This window comes from Echiichthys vipera (genome assembly GCF_963691815.1).
Source record: "Echiichthys vipera genome assembly, chromosome: 17".
NCBI lineage: Eukaryota > Metazoa > Chordata > Actinopteri > Perciformes > Trachinidae > Echiichthys > Echiichthys vipera.
In genome coordinates, this window is record NC_139842.1 from 17,119,845 (window position 1) to 17,141,141 (window position 21,297).

Sequence of the window (21,297 nt, forward strand, 5' to 3'; positions counted from 1 at the left end):
CTGAAACAATGAAAGACTTTATGAAAATGCATTTGTTGTGGATGAAAATATATTCTAATTGATTCTCTATCTAAACCATATTTATATGATACATCAAGTAATACAGGGAAGGGTGGAATACCCCTTATATAGGTATTTGATGGATTTGCACGTATGCATCCATAATATAGAACTTTCCGTGTAGGTGGGCTTACAGTTACAGTATCCCCACACAGGTTTGTCGAAGCAAAGAGGAACTAGTAGCAATGGGTGATTCCACAAGAGTGTATGAATATTTTAACCTTTTAGGAAATTTGTTTATTGGTGAATATCATTTTTATGTCTGTGCATTAAGAGATAGAGTTTGAAAGCCATTAGATCCTCTGTTTTCTTCTTTCTTTACTTCTCTTTTTGGGCTGTTTTTTATTTGAGCGCTGATAGGTGTAGTTATTCTGTGATAAAAGGTGCGTCACTGTGAGTGCATGCATCACAACCAGACAACAGTTACACACCATTGCAGACCATGAAGATCTTCATTGTTGATTTTCCACCAACTACATCCTAAACTGAACTGAGTTAACAAGACTAAGTGCTTAAAATGAATATTTTACCCAATTGAATAATTGCATTTGTTATCTGAGGGCAATTTTTATCCAAAACCCCCGACATAATGATTAAAAGGTGTAGATAGAAAATAAATATTGAATGGTCTAAGACAAGTTTAGTCTGCAAACTTGCAACATGTGGACAACAGAAAAACTGGTCTTCCTCTTCCTCATTGCAGAATCTACATTGTGATTGTTCAATGTTAACGATATTAACTTGTTTTTAGGAGAAGTAATCTTGTAGAATATCTTCAATTGAAAGACATCTGGCGTGTGGGTGTTAAGCTGCACTGTACATCCAGTAAGCTAGACAGCAACACCTCAAGGCTGACTAATTACCATGTGATATTGAAAAAAAAATTGTGGTTTCAGAGGGAGTTACATGCTGTTACTATACTTCTGTGCAGCCTCTCTGCTTGTCCCTTTGCTACATCATTAAGTCACTTCCCCTGCCTGTTGTTCACAAAGAAATGATTACGGAACAAAAAAAACACCTAAAGGTGGATTGGGGTAGATGAGTGTATCAGTCTATAACCATGATCACTCACTGCCACAGGTGATGCAGACTTTTGAATTCACAAATATATGATAGGTACATTAATTTCTTCACAATCAAAATATGACATTTAACTGTCCTATAAATATAATAATAATAATATTAAAAGGTCTCATTTTCAGGTTCACACTTGTTTTTGGAGTTTCAACTAGAACATGTTTATATGCTTTAATGCTAAAAAAAAAAAAAACATGTTTTTTTTTTTTATACTGTCTGTCTGAATATTCCAAGTCAAAACCACAGCCCAGTGGCCACTTGGGGCAGGTTTCAGGTTTCATAATAGAGCATTTTCTCATTGACCCCTATGTTAAATAGTCTGTTTTCATAGCATAATTAAACATATTTAAGGCCTGGTACAAAAAACAAACATTCTAGTTTGTATCTTCATGTCATATCTCCATGGCAACACTAAGGGGGGTGATCTTTTTTGTACAAGGCTAGTTCCATTTTATTCGAGGTTAAAGTTTATGAATAATTAGGGGCACGGCCTCTTAAGTAACAGCTAGCCGCTGGCCCTCACTTCTCCTTGGAGATATACGTCAGCCAGATGGACGTATCTCCCTCCCCCCAACGTCACTCAATGCCTTTTTTGTTAAGAGGAAATGAGACAGAGTCAAAGTCTGACAAGATGGCTACTCCCGTAAGCGAGGACGATTGGGTCAAGTTGAGGGGAACGGACCTGGACGAGATTCTACATCCACTTTATCTACAGGAATATACCTGTATTGATGCTCTGGCTGAAACATTTAAAACGTTTTAGCGCCTGTCTCTAAGACCTCCTCCTGAAAAAGAACAGTCTGCTCTGATTGGTCAGCATTTCAGGATCTTCCGCATCAGCGCTCTTGGTGTCTCTGTACCGTCATTGAAGCTGGGAAATGACTGTAACAGCACTGTAGCAGCACTGCCTACCTATGTATAGCATTGTTGTGACATCACAACCATACAGAAGCCCTGACGCCTGGTTTAAATGTACAGTTTCTGAATAAAGGCTGTGTGCATTTCTCTGTGGATTGAGCATTGATACTTTCACAGTACTTATATAGCACCTCAAACTGCTTTATAATTAATTTGCAAAATTGTATGGGACATTTAACCGCTAATGCCTGGCATTTCTTCTTCTCCTTCTTCCATCCCTAAAAAACTAAAATGATACAGAGCAACAATCCCAAGTAATCAGTAAGTTGTTTTTCAAGCATCATGTTTTCTTTTTGCCTGAGGTTTGCTCTTTCATGGCAAGAGATGTTCTCTCGTTTAACAGAGGGCTGAGAAAAATGGATGATAGAGCGATTCTGAAACAAAATCAGAACAATAAAAGTGGATACAAAAGGACTGCTCATCCTGCATAGCGAGGCGAGTCCTGTCACAAAGAAGTTTTCAAAATGGTGGCTCCAGCCTAGGCTGACAAGAAATGAAAAGGATGGCAGCAAAACACCATTTTCATAAAATAAAGCCCAGACGGGAAAAAAAGATGAAGCCACCATATAGTGAGGCAGTGGAGATTGGGACTGTGCAGCAGAAGGACGGTAACAGATATAGAGAGTTAATGGGACTCAGGTGCTGCTCATTGTCTCATCAGACCGCCCTTCATTTCTCTCCGTCTCCTGACCAGCTACCCAGCTCAGCCCTGCTTTGCCACGCACATCCATCTTTTACTGGACTTTTTTCTATTCTTGTTTTCATACCATTCATGTTGATGTGTCTTTTTACACAGCATTACAGAGACCGCCAGATAAACTTTCATTCCGACAAGTGTCTCATAAACAGATTCTTAAATTGTTTTCTTCAAAGGCTTTTTATAGTTTCCTGTGGCAAAAAGGCAAAAACAAGGAACACCCCAGAGCGGCCTTGTGCACATACAGAATATATAAAATACCAGTTAACTATTTTCCATGGAGACTCTGGTTTTAACATAAATTTATACTGTAAAGAAAGAAACTCAAATCAAAGTCCAATGATGAGCTGGATTATGGAATTTGTTCCACTGTTTGAGTGATATGTTGTCTGTTTTGATAGATTACTGTATGCCAACACTGACAATGATAATCAACACCATTTTGAAGCTGAAAAGTCCTTCGTGTTAACAGGATCTTTGCAAATGATATGAATATTTCAAATCACAGCTTGAATCCAACAAAACTGCTTAAAAAAAGGTACCAAGTATAATTCAGTCCTCTTGCATAACAATGAGGACATGCTTTTCCTCTACATTCATCAACCTCCTGCTGCGCTGCACTCTGAGAGAATGTTAGATGCTTTGCCAAAAGTGTTGTGTTTGTATCCTGCTGGTAGAATGACAACTCCCCCAATAGGTGAAGTCTTACACCTTCCAGGAATGAGACAAGTCAACCATAACAACCAGTAGAGCACCGTGAGAGCATGTAGACAGCTCGTCCGATCTCTTTCCCATTTTGCTTGAGAAAAACAAACCCCAACACAGCACCTCTGGTTGCAAAACCGGCTCTCCGTACAGTGCTGACATAAACCCACGAGGCACCCACTGTACAACCATGTCAAGTTCTGCCTTTAGCAACTTTGGAATGATTAATGAGCAGGCGCACTCCAAAAGACTCCCCTGCTTCCTCTCTTACTTTCAAAGTAATCCAGGGGGAGTTCCAGTCATTACCTGAGATCTAAGTGGGTGAATTTGGCTTCAAAGTCTTGGATTTGATTACATCCTTCATTTATATACTTGCAGCCCAGCAGACTGACATAAAATGGTAACAGTGACAGCATAAGTGTCATTTTGTCCCAATGGCTTAAATGTTTTTCAGAATAAAATGAGAAAATATTTACAAGCTGAGAGAAAATGGGTATGTTTAAGTAAACAAGTGGTTTATTAAATTCATAGAGCCGTTTTAGCATTTTGCCCGAAATAATATAAGCCTTCTTGTCTAGTATGTAAATATGCAAACATGAAGTAAGATGTCATACAATTAGCCTTTGTACCATCTGTCTTCTGCCCAGTCTTCATTCCCAATTGCATTTTCTTACTTTTCTATCCGCCAGCAAGCAGATCGGCTCCATGTTCCCCAGAAGATAGCTCCAACACCTGTCCCATGACAAGTTAATTAATTGGAAAAGAAAACAAAAACCCAATTAAATCATCCATGTTTCTGCTCTTTGCACAGAGCACTTCAACTCAGAAATACTCCATGCATGCATGAAACAACGATGATTCATTCCGTGATGATTACTGTAGGCTTTTCTTTCTTTATCAGAACCGACTCAAAAACAATGTTTCTTTTAGGTAAGGTGGAAAAAGGCCCCACAACCATTAAACACAAACACAGAGATGTCAAATAAAAAGGAAAAATACTATCATTGCAACCATGTCAACTCAAGTCAAGTTTGTTTGTATAGCCCAAAAACACACACAATGTCTGAACAGACCAACATCATTGTGGCGTCATGGTAGCTTTGGGGGTGTACGATACTGACCGCGTAAACGCAGCATCCACGTCTAAAATCTGCTCGGGGATCTTTGTTGCATGACATTACTTCTCTCTCTCCTCATTTCCTGCCACTTCTCTACCATCCACTATCAAATTAAAGGCAAAAATATGGTTTAAAAGTCACAACATCATTGGTTTTTGACCCAATTTAAGCTATGTAGGAAAAGAAGCAAAGACTCCTCATGGCAAATACAAACTACGAGTGGAGGAAGAAGTACTCCAATCCTTTACTCAAGTAAAAGTAGAAATACCTCTATAAATACTTACTTCAAAATGTTACTTAAGTAAGAGTTAACGTAAATATTAAAAATGCTTTTGTGTTTGTATCACTAACAAATACATGTCAGAGCATTTTAATGTAGTTTGTCAATACGGGGCCAATTTTAGATATTTTGTATACTACTACTGGATGTGTTAGTAGTATAGTACTGCATCATGTCCTTTATAAATGTTATAGTAAGTGTCAGATAAATGTAGTGGAGTAAAGATGTATTTATTTACATCCCACCACTGCACATTACTCATATGAATAGGATTTTCTAACATCTCAAATTTCATCAAAGTTGTTGAGAACTTTAATTGCAATTTCCCAGCTTGGGATCAATAAAGTATTTCTATTCTATAATTCACATTAATTCTATAATTAATTATAATATAATACATTTCCAGTTTAAAATATATATAACGTCCTTTTTGCCTCCTCATTCGAGTTGATACGTATGTAGAACAAATTGGTAGAATGTAGCTGAGTTGAGTCGGATTAAAATTACGTTACATGAGATGAATGGATTTTCATTACACTGAATTTTCAAAGACATTTTAAAATTAAGACCATAAAAACAAAAACAATGATTGATTGGATTGGATCTTGTATTTATTCTATTGTGAACAAGTCTGAATTTTAATACTTGTCAACTCTAAATCAGTAACGCATTAGTGTTTTCATTATTCTATCCAAAGACACATTACAAATGCTACTGAAAGAAAATCTATACAAAGATTTCTTTCCCAGGACTCTCTCCTTTTTGAGTGACATATAAAAGACAGGTCGTTTGGGTTATTGTTATGTGCAGGCAGAGCTGAAGTGCAGCACAGAGGGACAGAGGTGACAGTTGTAACTGCCCTCTCAGCTTCAGTTTTTTGCCGTGGCTCCATAAACCTCATCCATGAGCAAATGGTCTGTTTGTTCTGAGATGATAATGAGATTATTAAAAATTTAGACCTTCATAGCAGGATAAAGTTGCATAATCAAAAGTAGTAGGGCTTCACAGATTGATGCCAATAACTGTGAATAATCTAGTTTTTATAGTCTAAAGCCTGTTTGTTTCTCTCCTGTCTTCCTCTCCAATCAATCACAAACTGGAAAGGTTGTAAATTATATTAACTCATCTGTATCTTGACAAATAATCTGTATTTACGCTGAAAAAAAAAAAAATCAAATTCATACTTTTGAATTAGCTGATTCGTAGGAAACATGATATTAAGATCCGACACTTGAAGTGTGTACAAAGACTGATAACTGGTCTTTGTTTCTAGTCTTCAAAGGACAGCTGATGATGATAATGAAGCATTATAATAAATGAGCTCCAGTGGGTTTAAAGCTATGCTCAGTTTTAAAGGCTTTGAAACAGAAAGCTGCCACTTTAAGCCATAGCGTTTCATGAGCTCAAGTACTGCAATTAGTAATAGTGAAGACGTAGCTTATCAGTGAAAGAAAAAGATGCGTGGGAACATGTGTTTAAGTGCAAATGCAAAGAAAACAGTAGAAAGTGATGGTTCTGATGTGACAAACACTATATATAATCCTGTCCTACTCTTCCTCTTCCACACATCAATTTAAAACAGTCCTTCCTCGCCAAAAACACAACAACAAACACCATACACATCTTTTACTTGGCATGGTCCCAAGTGCTAAGTTGGTCTTTGTTAAGACCAGTCTTTATAACAAACTTTGCGTTGCAGCAGCCAAACTTAAGCCTAGTCTTTTAGTGATGCGCGTTCATGTGAATGCCCATGTATGTAACTATGGCGATACATTGTTAACAGTCTCCTGCTGCCTAGGATCATCGTGAGGATAGGCGCAGAGACCTAATAAACGGCTAAAACAATGTTTGAAAACAACCGTAAACTGCCTATCTAGGTGTGACTGCTTATAAACCTCTAAGTATTACAGTTTCTTCGGAGATTGGGATAAGTCTTTAATGTAATGTTAAATAATTTGGGAAACGTTGTTCTTTGTAGAATGAAGAAAATCTAGCCTCGCAAGACCATACTGATCTCGCAAGCTCCATTGTATTTTACTCGCAGATCAGTCTGGTAACCTACAGCAGAGAAAATTTGGAGAAGTTTGCCAAAGCGACTGAACAAATCAGGATTGGTTTTGAGGCGTCTCGAAGTGTGACGCAACAAGAAGAGACTGTTCAGTGTAAACAACATGGCGGCTTCAGCGGATGAGATGAGTGCAGCTATCGAGAAAGCCACTCGCTAACGTTTTTTTTCTCTTGGATCCTTCTGTTGGAAAATGGACCGGGAACCTGATATTGTGCCTTTTATCCGTAACTTCGCGTTACACAAATGGGAAATATCCCTAACCGACATGTTGTTTACTTTCTGAGCTTTGCCTTGACGCTGTTGGTACGTCATATGCTTCTTTGATCTTATTGGTTTAGTTTGGCCTGTCTATCACCAACATAGGTGGTGATAGGCTGGTGATTCATCCAATCAGCCAATGGTATTCTCGCCTCTTCCAAAAAGTTCTCCAACCAAGAGTTCCCAGATGGATATCCAGAGCAAATGCGAATTATGCGAATTAATCCATCTGGTGGAGACAGGTTAAAGAAAATCCACATTGGTAGTGAAAATGTTAACATAATTAGCTTTTAGTTTCCATCTGCATATCCCATTCCACACACACTCGAAAATGTCAGGCAGCTCATATGAGGATGCAAAATGGTGCAACTGCGTGCAACCTGTGCTTTGTTCTCCATGACCTATGTTTTGTTTCTCTCTTGTCCCTGTAAGCCTCCTCCCACAACCATCCTTCACCCTGTTTGCAATAATGTTCCTGACATTTTCCCGCAGGACTGACGCAACCTCGAAAAAGTAAAGATCAAGAGAAGATTGTTTGATTATTCACTGACGTGTGTCCTTTTGTAAGATAGCGCCAGAGAGGAAAAACATTTTAGCACGTCACGGTCGGAGACGCAATGGAATTCTGTGGCTCCATCAACATTTTTGAACAGGCATGAATATTTTAATTGCATGCTTCATTTTGAACTCCTGCATTTTCAGAGAGTTTCATTATGTCAGATGGCTTGCCAAAACATCGACGTCATTAACCGAAAGTGGCACCAATAAAAATAAAAGAGTTGCGTCATTGCGTCCTGAGATTTCAGATTCATTTAGCTGTGAAGATGGTATGAAATTATCATCATAATAGTAGTCATTACTTTGTGTCAGTGAATGCCTGTTTGGCTCAGTCTGCTAACATTCAGGGACAGGCTCAGGGAGTGATGAATGTTGTCACACAAGCAATTCATTTTGGCAGCTCAGGTCAGCCAAGGGAATGAATGGCATGGTGGTTAGAAATGATATTACCATTTCTTTAATTTCCTGTCAATTTGAGTGTACCAGTGTGTTAATATTAGAGATTCTGTTTGTTTTATTATTGAGATGGAGCGAAATTTAAAAAGGAAACATTTTCTTTTATACTTTGCTTTGTGGCATCTCATGAACATCTCTTGCACTGCATCTGAAAACGATAACATTTTCTAATTGTATGTCTTCTGCAGGCCTTTGACCCCAGAGCAAATAACATCAAATGATGAGGCTGTACCCATTTAGAACACACTCGAGTGAACACAACTTTATTCATAATAACCTGTAAAAAGAAAAAACTTGTTTATGCAAAGAAATTCCCAGGTAATAATTGATTAAGGTCACACTAAGTGACAGCTGATTATACTCATTATTAAATCATTAGTCACCTCTTACGCATAAAGTGATATCACCGATATGTAATTTACATTGTCAAAAGAAATATACAAGCTTCTTTATAAGGGATATTAGAGTGTGTCATCTTTGATAGCCTGAATAGCATTGCACTATTAAATTGCATGCAAACATATCCAACAAAACAGAGAAATCAAAGCCATATAAGGAGGGTTTTTGCAACGGATTTGTTTTCGAAATTCAAACAATTACAGAGTCGATTACAGTATCTCAAAACTGAATTCAAAATGTGCGCCTCTCCGACTGTTTTTCCTCTCTAAACTTACTAATATTTACATCTGAACCTGCAGCTGGCCAGAGAAGAATGAATTAACCTGTGAATGCATCATCATTCATCATGAATACGGGTGCTCAGCTCAGGTTGAATTTACATAAATCTCACAGTAATTTTGGAATAATTTGAATCTAAATAGCAAAGGGCTGAATAATCAACAAGTAATGAGAAGTAAAATTGGTCATCTGATCAAATATTTTGCTATCGGCCTCATCAACAGGCATGGCTGCTCCCATTCATTCCAAACAATCATATTTAGAGGATGGTCCCTTCTATGCAGTTTATGGAACCAAGAGGCCTGAATGGTTCAGTTCATACCTTATCTCTCATCACTCCTGAGACAGAAAGGCTAAATATCAAGGCTATATTAAAAGGCTATAGGTATAGTCTGATTTTTAAAACAATACTAATGTATCAGTAATTTGAAGGAGTTGTTTTACAATTTTAGTTATGCTAACATACATTCAGATGGAAAATGTAATAATAAAAATAGAAAGGCAATTACTATAATACATTTTTACATACTAAAAAATACCTATTGACTTCTATAAAGTTCAGTGTTTACCATTTTTTTCTAAATTCATAAACACAAGAACAATACAGCATTATGCACATCATCCATAACACATAACATACTAACTGTTGATTATGAGACGTTATTAATCTGTCAATGGCAGCAGGGGGCCCAAACATAAGGACGGCACTCAAAAAGTTAGCCTAAATAGTCAATTACTATCAGTGGCTTAAGAAGGTAGATGACAGATTTCTTTGTATCTAAAACAGTGTTCTTGTTGTTTCCCACCAAGCTTAGTTTAGCTTAGCTTGCTGATAAAATAGGTAGTATTTCTCTTTCCTTCATATTTCCATGTCTTATTATTAAAATGTAAAGCTCTTCATAATCTTCCCCCTGCTTATCTCGAATACCTCTTCCAAACCTACACCCCCCTCCTGCTCCCTGTGGTCCTCATCAGCAGGTCTACAGGCACGACCAGCCATCAACCTCAGCACAATGGGTACCAGGGCCTCTGCTGCACCCAAACACCTTCACATCTGCGTACTGGACTCCATAACAGAATTCAAAACTGATCTTAAAACCCATCTTTTTAAGCACACAGTACTCACTTTAACTGCAACTGTGTCCAATTTTGAATTGAAATAATTGCTGATCTATGCTCTAATTGTTTTATTACTGATTTGGAGTACTATGAAAGGTGCCATTAAAAAAAAGTATTATTATGATTGAGGATATGAGACAAGGGGAGCTCATAAAGTGGCTATAAAGCAACCATTTACAGCTAAAAGACTTGCATCAAACATGACACCTGTAAAGTCTTTGTTTCTTAACCATTTCTAACTGTAGGGGCCATAAGATCCAACTCTTAGCAAATGTTATAGTAAAAGTATCTTTGAGTAATATTAGCTTAAAGTGGTTTAAAAAAGGTCATTTCTGATTGCCACTAAAACTTCATTTATACCTTAAGCGTTTGTGTGTCTGCATGGGGCTGGTTCGGTCCACATGGCGTAAATGAGCTACGCGTAGCAAGCACCCCTACAGTGGTACTCAAGGTGTACTTCAGTCCAGTTGGTGACATATGCACTGGTATGCACCTCGACCGTACCTGATTTTCCAAGTACAAGAAGGAGGAGAGGAAGAATACGGATAGCAAAGGCATAACATTGGGCTCTTCTCATTTCTCCATTTTGTGCCTCCTCGTCTCTTCCATCCTCCTGCCTGTAATCTAGAAACTGATCTCAGCGCGCCACCTTGAAGGGCGTCTCTATGCCTAGAATCATCTTGAGGAGGGATGAGGCTTTCCGGAGGAGCTACGAGCAGAGGACGCACAGTCTTTTTGGTACCTGAGACGTATAAAAGAAGCGTGACACAAAGGTTGAACAAACAGACCATGGAGGCTGTGACAGACGTCATGTCTAATTGACGTTGCTCACATCTCAGGTAGGAGGGACTAAGATGTGAGGAGAGGAGGTGAGGAAAGGAATGGAGGATGGAAAAATAAGAAGATGGATGCTACAAATACAAATACCACCAACCGCCATCTGGAATAGGGCTTGGAGTGTTGTTTCGGAAACGCTGGTCTGAGTGGACCCCCTAAAAAGGTATGAGTGGAACAACATGTGCATTCGTGTGGCTGGTAGAGGTCTGCAGATGTCAAACGTGGAAGGTTTATATGTGTAACTGAGCCTTTAGAATGCATGAATTTGGCCGTTTCTGTCATCTTTTATTGTTGGCTATGCATAAAATATTATTTACTAAAAAGAGAAGGGGGCCGACTGAGACACCATATGCAGGGGACCTAAATTATCTTGCTATGCCCCTGGTGGATGGAGTCATTGGGCCAAGTCAAAGAAGAATTATTGTTATATTTGCAAGGCCATACTGTGACTCTCTATATAGATCTATGTGACATCCAATATATGACTGTGTCTTTCAAAATGCAGCTTTGATAGAAACATCCTTTTATTTCATTACCTGCGGTTCAGAGCTCTGGTCAAAACAGAATTAAATCAGTATAAAAAAAACACTGAAGTAAACAAAAGAAATAGTACTTTCCAAAGTGTCAAACACAGTGATTTAGTCTTAAAAGAATCTCAAAAGAAATTCTGTCTACTGGGCTGAAAATATTTTCACAGGAAATGGACATCTCTCTGCACTGTCAGAGAGCAGAGCACGACAACACTTGCTGTCTGCCAAGCCTCAGTATCATCCCACTTCCCATTAGTCATGCTGTATGTGACTCTGTCTTAGGTTGTCCCTTCAGAAGCGCTCAATGAGAGAATGATTACATATTTCTACATGGTTGGCAGTGCAAATTATTAGCATAAGCAGCACTGGTAAATTACTCTCAGTAACTAAGCAAATACCAAACTGATTGTGTAGAACACACTATGAGGCAAACAATAACTTCAGAGAAGACACAACATTGGGCTCTTGAGGAATCTCACACTGATGATTCTTGCATAGGTTTCCATATTACTGATTCATTGGCGCTACTGTGTTGAGTATGTAGGGATAAAAATCAGCACCGGTAGTTTGTAGTGTGTCTGTGCCTGCAGCCGTGAGCATCACTGATGCCTCAACAGTGCCACCCTTTGATCAAAGTTATTATGTAAGCCTCTTATTCATGTCCCCTCATCAAAAGCACAATCTGTGAATATCCACAAAAACATTTAAAACAGACAAATTGTTAATTTCCGGATAAAAGACAGCGCTTATCATTTTAGTGACTTTCTGTACATTCTAGCGAGGAAATATCTCTCCGCTGACTCCTTCCTGCTGGCGTTTGGCTTTAAAGTTTTAACACTACTGAATACACTCAAGAGAGTCTTTTGGAGTTTATGAGCGAGGATCCCGTCCCAGTATTTACAAACCAGAGAGCCCCCCGGGTGTAAAATCTTCTCAGCCAATTCTATCAAAGACAAACACATTGTGATGAGCTTCTCGTGGTCCATCCCCTGGAAACCGCTGGCGTTGGGCGCCATGTCACTCAGGATGACATGAGCCCGGCCACTGGGGAGCAGCTCCAGCAGCTTGGTGTGTGTGACGGGGTCGGTGACATCATGGCTGGACAGGAAGTGGGCACCGTCCAGAGGTGGTATGTTCAGCAGATCAATGCCAACAACTGTACCATGTGGTAACGCTGGATCTAGGACCCGAGAAAACATTTAAACTAAATTTACAAGAAGTTATTATGTGTTTTATGTCACATCATATTTGATGTGTTGTGGACTGACAAAGCAATGTGGTTGTGTTATTGAAATCCACAGTTGATAAACAGGTATTTCCACACAAATAAGTGCTGACAATATAGCATTACCTATTTGGAAAATACAGCAGGGTCCCATCCTATAACTCAACAATCTGTTACTTCTTTCCTTGTCTAAAAGTGTTTGCATTAAACATCCCATACTATACTGTTCATAGTTTAATATTACTCACACAATTATAAAGCTGTAATTAAGGATATAAAGTAAAGTAGTGGTTGGTTGAATTCACAGTTGGCGGCCCTTAAAACCCATTGAGGTGCTTTTTAATCTATCTAGTCACTAGTTTCCATTAGTTAGTATGAAAATACACTTGTATAGACTTTTAAAGGTCTTGAGATTAGAAATCCATCACATTCAACTTCTCTTCTGCTTTTATATTTGTTGTTTAAAACACATTAATGCAGTGGAGACTTTTCAAAACAGTCAGCACACTTGCAGACTGCATGTTTAAAAATGATATCTCTGGACTTTTATTTCCTACTGGATTTTTTTAGAGCAGCTGAGGGCTGCATGTAAGATTCAACCCAAGTCGCTGCCAAGGACTGGGCCTTTATAGGGCGTGCACTCTACCCTGGTGAGCTAGTGGCTGCCCCTGCATGTTCATTTTATTTATTTCAATTAAATGAAAACCAGAAATTGACTGCAAGGTAGGGAAGAAAAGTCCAAAATCCAAAGTCTGAAACTGTAAAAAAAAAATCTCATGAGCAGCTAGGTAAGGATTGACAGCATTTGTATTGCATGGACAGACTTAAACAGTCCGTTCAAAATCTCAGATACTATAAAACTGGATAACATCAATGTGTCGCTCTGATTTACTCCCGTCATTTGTATAAAATTTAGGGGCTGTCCCGACTGTCAACTGCAGTGTTGATTTAATGTCTAACACTTGTTAAATGAGTCACTTATTGCTGATTGCTTTGGAAACTCTAAAGCTTTTTATTAACCTAATAATGATAACGCAATAACAATAACAAAAACGTTTGAAAACTGTCCATCATGTATAACTTGCTGCAGCTCCGGCCTGTCAAACTGTGGTTATATTGTTTTTCCCTAACATACAGCACCACAATAACACAGAATGTATTACATTATTACATCAGAGATGGACAGACACTAGATAAGACAAATAAAAAGTCCTATCAAATAAAACAAAATGAAAAATACTCAAACAGAGATATTGAGTAAAATAATTGCCTAGAGTTAATGTTTTAAACCACATGCTCCTATCTTGGTCAATACTAATAATATTTATATATATATATATATATATATATATATATATATATATATATATATATATATATATAGCACAAAAAGTTACAACGTGCTTTACAGGACAAAAATAATAAACTTGATTATGATGAAAATGAATGAATAGTTTCTCCAGTAAGTTAAGAGAATGAGATATTTGTAATATTTTGCTCTTTAAAGTCAAAAGCATTGGAAGATATAACATTCTCCAATAAAAGATAATGAAAAACTTCTCCAATATTCAGTCGAGGGCCTAATAATTCAAGGAGGGTAGCTTAGATCTACAGCAGGCCGGCTTTATACCTAAATTAACTGAATCATAACCTCTGTGACACAGCCTCAACAACACCTGAAGATCACAGCTTTAGTTTTGTATCACACGTCCGGTGGTGTCCCTGTTATTTGTTCCCCTCCTCCTCCTGTGTGTGCACCTGTCTCAGCTCCCTCACCTGTCCCGGCGGAGTTGACCCTGTGGACGGCCACCTGGCTCCAGGCTCCAGGTGCAGCTCCGCAGTCTACCACACTACATCCAGGCTGTAACAGTCTGAACTTATCATCTATCTCCAGCAGCTTGAAGGCGCTTCTGCATCTGAAGTGTTGTGCGTGAGAAGCTTTGACATACGGGTCTTTGAGCTGCCGCTGCAGCCAGCGCTGCTCGGCGGGACTTTTACTCTTTAGCTTTTTCATTAAACACACCGAGGAGTGGAGACGTCTCCTCTGTAGGGAAAAGCACCACATTGCTTTTCACTGTGCGAGGTCATGTGTAGCGTAGGGTAAACTGCGCATGCGTGGAGAAAACAACTCATCATTGGTCAAAGACAAAATACTGTGCGCCATTTATATGTCCCCTTACTGCAAAACACCGACAACAACAGTTCCTACTTGGGATAGTCGTGTTTTTTTTCAGCTCAGTGTCACTGACACTACGCTCTTAAGAGCAAAACTTTTTTTTTTTAACATTTAAATGGAAACTATCTGTCATGCATTCATCACATCCCATGCAATAATGCCATGATTTATTAAGGGCCTTAAACATACCTGAAGAAATCTTATGAACACTTATTTTAATGTAATTTGTGTATTTTTGTTACTTCAAGTATTGTATTTATACATTTCTTAGAATATTAAACTTAATCAACAAAGTTTAAAATGTTTTATGTGATAGAATATTCCTATTTTAATTTGGTATTCATCTAGTTTCTACATATTTAGACTGTTTATTGTACCCTAAAGTTGTAATGTGGATTTCCTCTCTGGAAAGCAATAAAGTCTTACATACTGTATATATAATATATTAGCCGATTGCTTCCTCTGATATCTTGAGTTGTCTGATTTCAAGCTTTTTAACCAATTAATGATGCTTTATAAATACAGTATATTATTATTATTATTATTATTATTATTATTATTATAGTTATCAATTATAATAATAATAATAATAGTGCTAGTTGTAGTATTATAAAAAATGGTATTGTGTTAGAGATCAACACAAGAATACAAACGTACAATGCAGTTATTTTGTATTTTCAATATTTGTCATAATATAACCATACATCGAAAATATTACACAATATTTGCACGTAATCCTCGCATTGTGTATCGTCTTAAATTAATAAGTGTAAAATGAGTTGTGAAGAGTTTCATTGGAGGACACGTTGGTTGGTTTCTAGTCGAACATATTTCAAGGTAACACATTTCATCTGATCTCCAATGCAGTCAGACATAGACATATAAAGATGAGACCAATCCGTGCTTTTACACATCAGCGCGTCACATGATGACGTCTGCAGCACCTCAGGCGGGAGTCATTCAACGTGAAGTGTGTTTTTAAGCACTAGTTTGTTGTTTCTCCCGTCATTCTTTAGGCTCAGAGCAGAAACTGAACAGGTGAGGATGGTAACGCACACCTGACTGAGCCCGTACAGTACAGAACACGAGCTGCTGTTGCTTCAGGCAGTGTTTTCATTGTGTTTGTGTCGCTAAACTTCCTCACTTCAGATGAGCTCCAAGCTGCTGACCCTGGTGCTGGTGGTGCAGCCGGGCAGAGTGCTGCTCGGCATGAAGAAGAGAGGATTTGGGGCTGGGAAGTGGAATGGGTTTGGGGGCAAAGTTCAACCTGGAGAAACCATTGAAGATGGTGCAAGGAGGTAAATTTGTCAGTGGTTGTTGTTGTTGTTGTTGTTGAAACCCCTCAGTAATCAGAGACCCATTTGTTAGATTTCAATCATGTGTCTTCTTACATATTTCTTTCGGATCTTTTGAAGGAAAAAACAAAGTTTGATCAGCTCTAATTGATGTCACAATCCATTTTTCAGCTCCACAGTGCATATTATCCCATCACATAGGCTATGGTAGGCTCACGCCTTTAACATGCTTTAATAAAAACAACATAACACAATATATGGAGCTGTAGGTTTGACTTTAAAGTGTGACATCCCAGAAAAAAGATTGTGGGCTATTTCGCTTCCATAACATGTCTTCTTTCAGACTAGTGGAAAGGAAACATCCAAAATACACATTTAGGTGTTTATTTCACTACACTTTATCTGGTTGCGTTGGTAATTTCACCTAAATTCACCAAAAGTTAGCACTGCATTATTGCTCACTTACATATTTAAAGATAACATTTCAGCTTGAAATAAAGAACGAATTGTCTTAACGTCAGTAATTAACTGGGGAAGTTTCATATTAGTAAACAGTTTTATCTGATTTCCCTGCAGTGTCTTGTAAAATGTTTACAAATTAATTTTTTTCCTTATGTTCTGAGCCAGAAATCTTCCTTTTACAGAGGAGTTTGTTGTTATATCCTTCATAACCTTATCTATACAACATTGTATTCCTAAAAACACAGCAAAAATATATATATATATTTTTTAAAAGCTGTTGACAGCATTTTCTGATTTATGTAGTGATAAAAAGAGAGATCCAAAATCCCCTTAGTAAAAACCTTTGACTATGTCAACAAAATGAAACAAATTTTGAACCTGGCTTTATCCAATGTTCAGATTTCTGTTCTGGACATGTATGCAAATGCTCATGCTCACATTTCATAGGAGAATACATCATTTGCATAGTTAAACAAAGGAGATTCACAAAGTTTCAAGTTTGAAAAATGTTTCATGTTATCTATTCGTTAAAATGTTTATCCTGTTAGGAGAGGATAGAAAAATAGAGAAAACTGCATTCATGTTGAGTCTGGCCGATGTGTATGGATCATCAGTCATCAGCAGGAAGTTTGTTCCAAAGCTAAAGGAAGGAAGCCCTGAAGGCAATCAGGCCCCGTACCAAGATTGTTTTCTCTCAAATATGAAAGAGACCTGCTCTGTGTAAAGAATATTGAACGGGTCGATGAATCAATAATATCAGAAGGCTATGTCAGGGACACTTTGGCATGGAAGCACTCTGAAAATCCTGTCAATATTAAAGACAGCAAGTGACCAAACCTAGTTCTTTGTATCAGTAAAAATACTTTATGTTGTGCTTGTTGTGTTGACTGTTAACTCCATTAAAACAACTGATTGAATACATTATTCAATCAGGAAGTGTTGTGACTCAAAACATTTGCACAATCCATTGGTGTGTGTTTAGTTTCATGCTGTTCAGCTACAACTAAATAAGGAAAGGTCTCTAATGTGAGATACAATATTTAAAGGTAAAGTATTTTACTATATTTACCTTTGCTTTCTTTGCAGGGTAATGGCGATATAAAAAATGAGACAATAATAAAGTAACAAGCTGGTAGAAAGTGCATCAGAGCAGGACCTAAAATGTCTGCACTTTAAGAGCATTCTGTATATTCAGTGATTAACTTTGAAGGAAGTAGTCGGCTGCAAATGATTGTTCTTGAATGCACCATTCTGGGTTATTTCTCAAAATCAATCTGCAGTTTTATATCATCATACATCATCATATCAGTTTTATTACATTTATAAGGAAAAAAATAAATAATGTGGCAAAAAAATCTTGCAAACTCAGGTCTTACTTCATAGATTTTTTTTTTGAGCTCTCAGCTACATCTGGCTGTTTTCATCAGCGAATGTCTTCGACTCAGTAGAAACATCCCTTCGAGTCCATTTGTGAACACTGATATCCCTTTACGTGCTTTTAGTGTCTGTGTGAAGTGTGCTGTGAGTTTATTTTTTTAAAAGACACCGTATCAAATATTTATTTGATGTTTTTCCATTTTTAGAGAACTGCAAGAAGAATGCGGCCTCACGGTGGATGCTCTCGAGAAGGTCGGAAATATTAAATTTGAATTTGTAGGAGAAACGCAGCTGCTCGACGTCCATGTTTTCAGAGCTGACGCTTATAATGGAGAACCAACGGAGTCAGAAGGTAGGAATTCCACTGCAGCACACTGAACTGTGAAGAACTGAAAGCAGGATATGGTTAGGGCTGGGCGTTACGGCTTATAAATATTACCTTGATATTTTTAAGCTATGCAGCTGTAAACTATATATATATATATATATATATATATATATATCGATAGTTTCTTATTTCTCTATCTGGTTTGATTTAACCAGTTGACCCATTCTCGTGTATATGACATTTTAGAGGGCTTTAATTTTAAAATTCCACATCTGAATGTCCTGAATGACACTGGGGTGGTGAACAGGATAATGATTGAAGTTAAACAGGTGGAGCAGGTAGCAATTAAGCTTTCAGCCATGCTTGTTGCTTCTGTGCATAACAGTGTGACATCATTACGTCAACCAGACAGAATATTTACAATGTGATGATAAATATTTTATAAAACAAGTATCTCAAATCATTATGATTGGTTCATAGCCGTGATATTACCACATACTACTCTCTGCCAAACTCATGTTTCATTTGTTCTGGCAGGCAGATAGGTCTGGCCCCTCTCCCCTTCAGACAGATTTCCATCCAACCTGACGGTTTATCACATGTGGGGCAGATGATGACTGACACCCGAAATTCTATTACTGTATTGCCTATTTCTCACATAAAATGTTTTTAGTAATGCACTTTTGAGAACTATTTATCTGTAATTTGGGAAAGTTTGTGCCCTGCACTTCTTAGTGCTCTGATTGGTTGTAGTTAGTTTGCCTTTTACTGTCCCTCGGGAAACTAAAATGAAATGATTGGCCATGTGGACATACTAGGATGTTGAATTCCTTTGCACAATTCAGTATCACTCCACGTCTGAGGAAATAATGTTACCTTACTCTCAGACAGACTTTGGGGAATGCTAGCTGCTAGTGTAGTCTAAGTTTCATAGCAAATGCCTCAGGAGGGCCTATTTCACTGAACATTATTGCTTATTACTTAATTAATTTAATTCATAACTAATTCTATTTAAATTGGAGTGTCTATAACTTATTTATTGTCATATGTGATGACCATTTTATGAACGCAATAGCTCACTTCACTTGTTTAGATAACTGGACCTCGAAAGCAACATTATAATATTTAACTAGCAATAGTTTTAAAACATTTGCTTTTATAACAGAAGTGCCACTTGTTACCATGTGACAAAAAATCATTCACTTCAAGAATTTGAAGAGGAACTGTATATTTTTATTGTATATAATTCCAACTAAGTGAAGTATACACAAAAAACTGTCATCTGACAAACAATTCTTTGGTTCCCTTTAATCTAGACTTCCTTTTGTGTTATCTCAATACCAGTCCTGGATTCATGGCAATTATAGCTTGTATAATGAGGCCTTCTGAGAATCAAAAACACTTCGGTACAACTTTTAAAACCAAATAGACCTCAGATTCTTCTAAGTAAATTGATTGAAACACTTTTCACAGATGTGACTGTCAGCAGGGAGAGCACGGTAATTAAAAGGAAGAATCACAGTATTTTCTCAGTGGTGAAGTTTTAAAGACTGTAAATAGACAAGAGAGAAGAAGCCTTGAACTGAAGGAATGCAGAGATGGCAGTGATCTCTGTTTCCTGAGAGGCTAGTCAAGGTCAACTGCGTGAAGTTTAGAGACACACAGCAAAGCGCCGCACTCAACCAAAGGGTCTGGAGGTCAAGAGAAGTCAAACAGCCACGGGGTGAAGAGATACAGGGAGGAAAAGGCTCCAATGAAATGTGCTGGAGTTGGCAAAAAGAGAACGTAGCGCTGGTAATACTGATTTGACGAGATAGGAAACACCAGCTGAAGATTTGGGACTAATATGACTTCAAAGTGTAAAGTTTCAGAGGCAGCCTGAGCAGTTATCCAGGACAGGATAACAAGAGTTAGCTACATATTTTGTTCTTTTGTTTTTAAAAAGAGAGAGCCAACATTTCCCCTCCTAAAGGATGTATTTAATAAATTCATTCTTGTGATTTGTTTCTGTTTCCCCTGAAGAAAATAATTATGCGTCCATACTTTTGTCAGCACTGGCACTTAAAGGGTAGCTTCACACTTTTTGAAGTCATTTTTTTAACACAATATGAACGAATAACTGCTCAATATAATTCTTTCAGTTCAGTTAAATTCAGTATCCTTTTAGGCACAAGTTAAAACAGACAAGAAACAAGACAAACACAAATTGACAGACATTGATAAGCGCACAATAAGAGATGATGCAAGTGTACATTTGTGTATATAGTACGTAGGCTTCATACTTATGTTGCACCGTTGTTTTAGACATGCATCGATCAATTAGTTTAACCTCATGTTTGAAAGCAGTGCCAGATGGAAATACATGCTTGTTAAGTTTTATTTTATTGACTATATAGGCTATTGACTGGGCCTGTAGTTTGAAGTAGGCTATTTGAATTGAATACAAACAAACATTTGGATTAAAGTATACTATAGTTCTGTTTGTGTTATACATTGTGAATGGTCATGGACATTTGATTATGGAAATTTTGTCAGTAAAAATATGTGGAAAACATGATATGGACATTAAAAAAAAATCTTACTTTCCAATTTAAAATGTCGTTCTTTTTCCTTGTAGACAGATTTTGAAATTGATTTTATGAGTACCGCGTTGATAATTATGTCTGTCTGACCCTCCTGTAACAGTTAAAGGTACATGTTGTTGAATTCTATGGAGGCAGTGTGGGAAGTGGTGGCCTAATGGTTAGAGAACGAGCCTGTGACAGGCGGTTTAAAAAAAAAAAAGGTCTAATTATTTTCTCTCTTGTTTTTTAGAAATGAGGCCTAAGTGGTTTGAATGTGACCAAATTCCTTTCAGTCAAATGTGGGCTGACGACATCCTGTGGTTCCCCCTGATGCTCCAGAAGAAGAAGTTTGTCGGATACTTTAAGTTTCAGGGTCACGATGTGATTCTCAGCCACAAACTGGAAGAGGTTGGGGAACTTTGAGACAACGTGCGTTTCTGAGGACATGACTGCAGCAAAACGGCATCAGCCTTCCGAATTTCCTCTTTAAATTTTGAAGATAAATCACTGT

General features: G+C 37.7%; 2 protein-coding genes across 2 annotated transcripts; one reads left to right on the forward strand and one right to left on the reverse strand.

Moving 5' to 3' along the window:
• Positions 1–11,792: 11,792 nt before the first annotated feature.
• On the reverse strand, positions 11,793–14,649 carry mrm2 (mitochondrial rRNA methyltransferase 2; the record flags this gene model as incomplete). Its single annotated transcript, XM_083930555.1, has 2 exons — positions 11,793–12,539; positions 14,361–14,649. 2 exons carry the CDS (start codon positions 14,647–14,649, stop codon positions 12,109–12,111), a joined length of 720 nt encoding a protein of 239 aa, XP_083786681.1. The 3' UTR covers positions 11,793–12,108.
• Positions 14,650–15,675: 1,026 nt separating this feature from the next.
• Positions 15,676–21,249, forward strand: nudt1 (nudix (nucleoside diphosphate linked moiety X)-type motif 1). The gene is made up of 4 exons (XM_083930746.1): positions 15,676–15,798; positions 15,910–16,058; positions 18,101–18,246; positions 21,037–21,249. The coding sequence occupies exons 2-4, from the start codon at positions 15,910–15,912 to the stop codon at positions 21,207–21,209; spliced, it is 468 nt and encodes a 155-aa protein (XP_083786872.1). The 5' UTR covers positions 15,676–15,798; the 3' UTR covers positions 21,210–21,249.
• Positions 21,250–21,297: the final 48 nt, after the last annotated feature.